The sequence below is a fragment of the Cinclus cinclus genome, chromosome 11 (genome assembly GCF_963662255.1).
Source record: "Cinclus cinclus chromosome 11, bCinCin1.1, whole genome shotgun sequence".
In the NCBI taxonomy this organism is placed as follows: Eukaryota; Metazoa; Chordata; class Aves; order Passeriformes; family Cinclidae; genus Cinclus; species Cinclus cinclus.
The window spans coordinates 1,404,434-1,410,433 of record NC_085056.1 but is presented as its reverse complement, the minus strand read 5'-3'; the positions used below and the strand labels follow the sequence as shown (position 1 = coordinate 1,410,433).

General features: G+C 54.8%; 1 protein-coding gene across 1 annotated transcript in view; it reads left to right on the top strand.

Annotated features, from left to right (window-relative positions):
• Positions 1 to 553: 553 nt before the first annotated feature.
• The window catches only part of ACSF3 (acyl-CoA synthetase family member 3), a 50,752-nt gene continuing 45,305 nt past the window's right edge, over positions 554 to 6,000 (top strand). Inside the window, exons 1-4 of the mRNA XM_062500263.1 lie at positions 554 to 747; positions 1,217 to 1,533; positions 3,705 to 3,718; positions 3,897 to 4,610. Of these exons, the coding sequence (XP_062356247.1) occupies positions 554 to 747; positions 1,217 to 1,533; positions 3,705 to 3,718; positions 3,897 to 4,610 (1,239 nt within the window). The remainder of the gene's footprint in view (positions 748 to 1,216; positions 1,534 to 3,704; positions 3,719 to 3,896; positions 4,611 to 6,000) is intronic.

The window sequence follows — 6,000 nt, the reverse complement described above, 5'->3', positions numbered from 1 at the left end:
CCCACGTGGTGGGGTCCCTACACACGCTGGAGGGGTCACTCTTGGCACATCCTTGGATGTCCCAGCTCTGTCCCCACCATGTGCACACTGTCCCTGCCAGGCCCTGCACTGCCATGGGGGCAACAGAGACCCCCACCGTGGGCACACACCCCGGGGAGGGGGCTCATCCCTGCAGGGCACCAGGGGAGGCTGGTGACAGATGGAGAGTATGGAGAATGACACTGGGGGTAGCAGGGCTGGGCTAGGTGCTGGCACTGGGGCCAACCTGGAGCTTCTGGGAGTGTGGGGAGCCCCCTGCAGCAGCTCTGCACAGGGCAGAAGGGTGAGGGGGGAGTGAATGGGGTGTAAAATGGGAAGGGTGTGAGAGCTACACAGTAGGGACGCAGCCTGGGATGGGGAGGAACTGGGGAATGGGGTGTGTGATGGGAAGGAACTGCAGAAGGAGCTGTGTGATGGGGAAGTGTGCAGTGGAGAGGAAATGGTGACAGGGCCATGTCATGGGGACGGAGCTGTGCACAGTTGAGAGACACAGAGGGATCTGTGCCATGGGGACATGAGAGATGGAGATGGAGTGGGAAGGGAGCCGTGCCATGGGGAGGAAGCGGTGCCCTGGCACTGTGGGAGCGGGGCTGTGCAGGAGTCTCGGGTGCTCTCCCTGCCCGCGCTGGGATCCCGGCCCCGTTTCCGCTCTCACCCCGCTGCACCTTCCACCGGGGCTGCGGCCTGGGTGGAAACACACCTGGGGAGGTGGGTGGGGGTCACCCCAGCCATGCCGCTTCACGGCCCAATGCGCACAGCCGCAAAAACACGGCTCCAGCATGGGAGCAGGGCCTGGGGGATGTGCCATGCGCCACCACAGGCACCTCTGTGTGTTCCTGAGCTGTGTCCCCAAGGTGTCTATGTGTCCCCAAGGTGTTTATGTGTCCCCAGGTGCTCTGTGCATCTCTGGGATCTCTGTGCATCCCCCGGGTGCCCATGTATGTAGGTTCCACGGGTCCAGGCCATCCGCGAACCCTGCCCAAATCCCGAAATCCTGCAGGAGAGGCGCACGGCCCCCGGACCCACGGGCAGAGATGGAAATCCATGTCGTCGCACACGCCCGCCATAACATCCGAGGACACTGGTGACACTCCAGAGGGCTGCAGGAACACTCAGCCCCGCGGTGCCCTGGTCCCGCCCCCCATGGGAGCTTTGGGGCCAAATCCCCGCAAATCAGATGCGGGGCGGCGGAACGTTCGTGCGCGGAACGTTCGGGTCGCGGCGCCGCGTTCCCGCCGGAGCTGTTCGCGGCCGGAGCGGTCCCCCGGCGGCAGGTGAGGCCCCGCGGGGCTGCGGGAGGCGGCGGGGCTGGGACGGCCCCGGGATGTCCCGAAGCCGGGGCGAGCCGGGGCCTGCTACCCTCGGTCCGGTGGGCTCGGCCCGGGCCCTCTTTCCCTCTGGGATTTGTTGGCTGCGGGGCTTGCGGCGGGGCCCCCGCGGTGCCTCGGGAATCGCGGGGAGAGGTTTCTTCCTCTTCCTGCTCTGGGATGTGCCGTGAGTAGGCTGCGGGCAGAGAGCTGGAGGGTGGGAATGCGCTCCGGAATGAGAGAAGAATAAAGCCCTGTGAGGGCGGGGAGGCCCTTGCACAGGGTGCCCAGAGAAGCTGTGGCTGCCCTTGGATCCCTGAGAGTGTCCGAGGCCACGTAGGACGGGGCTTGGAGCAGCCTGGGACAGTGGAAGGTGGCACTGGATGGGCTTTAAGGCCCTTTCCAATCCAAACCTTTCCGTAGTTTTTGTTTTGTGAGAAAGGCAGAACAGTCAGCATCTCGGGCACTATTTCTAAGTCTCTTAGTTACTTTTTTTATTTTCTAAGAATAAAGTATTTTTTAATGATTTTCTAAGAATAAAGTATTTTTTAATGATTTTCTAAGAATAAAGTCTTCTTTTATCTCTCTTGTAGAAACAGCCAGGAATCCCTTTGTATTCCCATGCCTGTAAATGAGGAAAGGGTGGAATCCTGCAGGTCAGACTCACACTGGCAATTCCACAGTCACAGCTGAAGTGATGATTATTCCTATAATAATTAAGTTTGGAACAGCTCAAAGTAACTCCAAGGATCATTTTACTCCAAGAAATGCATTTTATGCTCTATATGTGTAGAGAGTGCAGAGGGGGTTGCACAAAATGCACAGGGCTGGGCAGTGGGTCAGCTCCCAGTTTACACTGCTTTTGTTGTGCTCAGAGCTAGGGAGAGCTCTCAGCTGCTTTGAAATCTTCAGCCTGAGGAGGAGGGCTTGGATTTTCCTTTATAGGGGGATTTGAACCTTCCCTTGCAAGGCAGCAGAGCCACATCTCTGTATGCCCCCCACCTTCCTGTGGGTTCTAGGGACAAACTTTGTTTCCAGGTGTGCTGTGCAGAAGTTTGTGGCACCAAGTATCCCTGAGCAACAGGAGGGGTTGGAAAAACAGCCCCTGGATTTAATTCCCTGCCCTGAGTGTCTACATGTCATCACCCCCAGTTCTCTGAAACCCAGCATTCCCAGGCTGGCTGAAAGTGCTGCTGTTAATTGCTCCATGAAAAACAGACTGGTGGCAATAGGGTAATTTGATTTTTGGAAGGAGATGGAGGAACACAGAACACTGATAGCATCAGCCACCAGCTGATCCCAGGCAAACACAGGTTCCAGGTCATGCCCCTCTTAATGCTCAGGGCATTGACACCTTGCCATGGCCACAGGTTCAGTTTAAGGTTGGGTTTTTACATTTTAGTCTCTCCAGAGCGATGCAAAGATGTCACACAAGCTCTGCCTTGATCTGCTTTGTTTTTTTTCCATGCTGGTGGCAAATGTCAGGAGTTCCCACGGTCACCCCGCTCTGGGGCTGATGCTTCTCTGCCCCCCCAGATGTTTCCACCCTAAATCACAAACTTGTTTTGCAGAAGCAGAAATTGAGGTTGATTTGCAAAAGAAAATCTGAGCAAGGCCAGTGTCTGGGCGGGGAAATGCTCTGAAGATGGAGGGGAGTGACCGCAGGGCTCATGAAAAATAAACTCTTGTGCAGCCTGAGCTGCGGGCAGCCCTGGCCAGATCTTCCCTGGGCAGTTGCTGGGCTGGATTTCCTTTGTTCCAGCTCCTCCCCACAGTGGGAAGCTGGGCTGGGAGGCTCTTGGAGCTGAGCTGCTCCGCTAATAGGCGTTTATCAAAAAAAAAAAAAAAACAAGGGAAAAATCAGGTTGTTATTGCTGGCGTCAAGGAAGTGTCACGGATGCTCTTGGAGAGTGAGAGCTTGTCACCCTTGGGCTGCTTCCTCTTGCCCTGGAATCCCTCTGGGGATGTTTTGGTGCTGATTGGATTCTGTGCAGCAAACCCCTCTCTCTCCTGCCACAGCCCTGTCCTCTCCTCTCTGCTCACCGTTGCTGTATGGAGAGGCTGCTCCAGGCTGTGCAGAGGGGTTTAGGATTCTTCACAATTTCAATTTTTCTTCACAATTCTTCAATTCTTAGAACTGTGGAATGGTCTGGCTTGGAAAGGACCTTAAAGCCCATCTAATTTCAGCCCCTGCCTGCCAGCAGCTTGGGACACTGGAAGGTGTCCCTGCCCGTGGCAGGGGGTGGAGCTGGGTGGGCTGTGAGGTCCCTTCCAACCCAAACCGTTCTGGGATTCTATGAAAGCTGGTTCGTCATTTAAATCAGATGGATTTTAGGGATTGGAGGCTGTGTAGGGGAGGCTCTCTGCCTCCTGTTCTGTCATGTCAGAACCCAGGGATTCTCAGGCTGCCCAGGGTGTGGCACTCTGAGGCAGGGACATAATAATAGAGTGGATATTATTCAAATGGGGGCTGCCACTTTCCCTGGGTGGGAATAACCCCCTGGGAAATCCCTGCCTCTACTGACCTGCTCCCATCACTGCTTTCTGCAGAATTGCTTCAGTGCTGGCAGGATGCTGCTCCCCCTGCTCTTCCCCCAGGTGTGCCGGCCCCTCCGCTGCCTCCTCCGGGACCTGTCCCGCTGCAGATGGGATGGGAAGAGGGCTGGCTGCCCCCACAGGGCTCTGCACACAGCTTGGGCCACCTGCAGCAGTGACATCACCCCTGTGTTCACCAGGGCTCTGGCTTTTGGGGACAAAGTGGCCATCGTTGATCAGAACGGGGAGCACACATACAGGGACCTGCTCAGCCGGAGCCTCCGCTTGTCCCAGGAGATCTGCAGGGTCCTGGAGTGCCCCAGCAGGGACCTGAAGGAAGAGAGGATCTCATTTCTGTGCCCCAATGATGCCTCCTACGTGGTGGCCCAGTGGGCTTCGTGGATGAGCGGGGGCATAGCGGTGCCCCTGTACAGGAAACACCCCGTGCCCGAGCTGGAGTACGTGATCCAGGATTGCCAGAGCGCCCTGCTCATCGCAGCCGAGGAATTCCTGGGGAAAATAACCCCCAGTGCCAAGAAACTGCGAGTCCCAGTGCTGCCACTTCCCAGGTCTGGTGGTGATGGATCCACAAGCTCTGCAGCCACGGAGGAGGGGCCCTTATCAAGCTGTTCCTCGTGGAAGGACAGAGGTGCCATGATCATCTACACCAGTGGGACCACGGGGAGGCCCAAGGGTGTCCTCAGCACCCACGAGAACGTGCAGGCTGTGGTGAGTGCTGCTGCCCCCTGCCAAGCTCGGGTCAAAGCACAAAGCCTTTGAATCTGGAGGGGGTTTGGGGGTGCAAACACCTTTCCACTGCCAAATTCCTGCAGAGAGCCATAGGGCTGCAGCTTGGGAATCCTCCATGCTTGGAAGGTGAGCACACAGCAGTATTTGAGGCTCTAAACCTTGGCCTGTTCATGCTGCAGCTGCATCCTGAGGCAGGTGGATTCTCCTCCCTGCTTTGCTGGAAAGCAGAAGGGATGAAACCTGTTGTAAAAACCCTGATTTCTTTGCAGTTTGCTTTTCTACCTTCTGACTAGGGGAGAATCTTTGCTCCTAATTGGAAAATGTCTTAGCCCAGCCCAGTGCTGTGGGAAGCCTGTGCATTATTCAGCTCTGTATCCCCAAGGCAAAAAAATCCATTAGCTCTCAGAGCCAAAAGGAATTAAAAGTTTGAATAAGCCTGCTGACTACCTCACCACTTGGTTATCAGTGCCTGCAACTGCCAGACTGCTGCCATTAGGGAAGGAGGGCAGGGAATGCAGGAGAGCTGCTGCTGCTCTGGGTGCTCAGATCCTGCAGTGGCCCGACAGGAATGAAAGCCTTGATGGATGGAGCCAGGGCTTGGCTATATTGGGCAAAGAATCTGTTCCCTTACAAACATGATGATTATTTGGGGGGTGGGGGGGAGTGGCCTGAGCAGTCCCCATCCTTTGTGCTGTCCTGCAGGAAGTCTAAAAGCTGCTCCCTGCCCTGTGGAAGAGGATTGTGAGAGACACGACCAAATTCCACTGTTCAGATGCTTTTCTTATTTTTAGGTGGCTGGAAATAAGCTTTGCAGTTGCCAGCACTGGGCTCTGAAGGGCATTGTTGACCCAGAAACCTGATAATTATCCCTTCAGATAATTATCCCTTCAGAGCAGAGTGTTTTGGAAGCTTGATACTCCCATAATTTTTACTAACATGAAACCTGCATTCTGTTTATCAGCAGTTTCCTGCTCCTACTGATTATCCCTTACAGGTGCTAAAAGCCTGATGTCATCAGTGTCCTAACTATGGCAACAGAATTCTGGGAAAATTAGCTTTTTGATTACTATTTCTGCCAAATCTGCATGTGCAGCAGCAGATTAATATTTTTGTATGTCCTACTTAAAATCATTGTTGATATTTCTCAGTAACAAGAAAGGGCTTTGTTGATTTAAAGACATTTCCTGACAGGATGCTGAAGGTGTTCCTCTTGTGTTCTGCTGTTGTGGAGGGAATTTTTCTCACACTGATCCTAAAGGAAAGATTTTGTGCCCAGGCAGGCTTGGCATTCCTGCCAGGGAATTTGGGGCATGAATACCTCGGGAATACCTCAGGATAATCTTTTCTCCTGCCCTAAGGCTGCACTGTT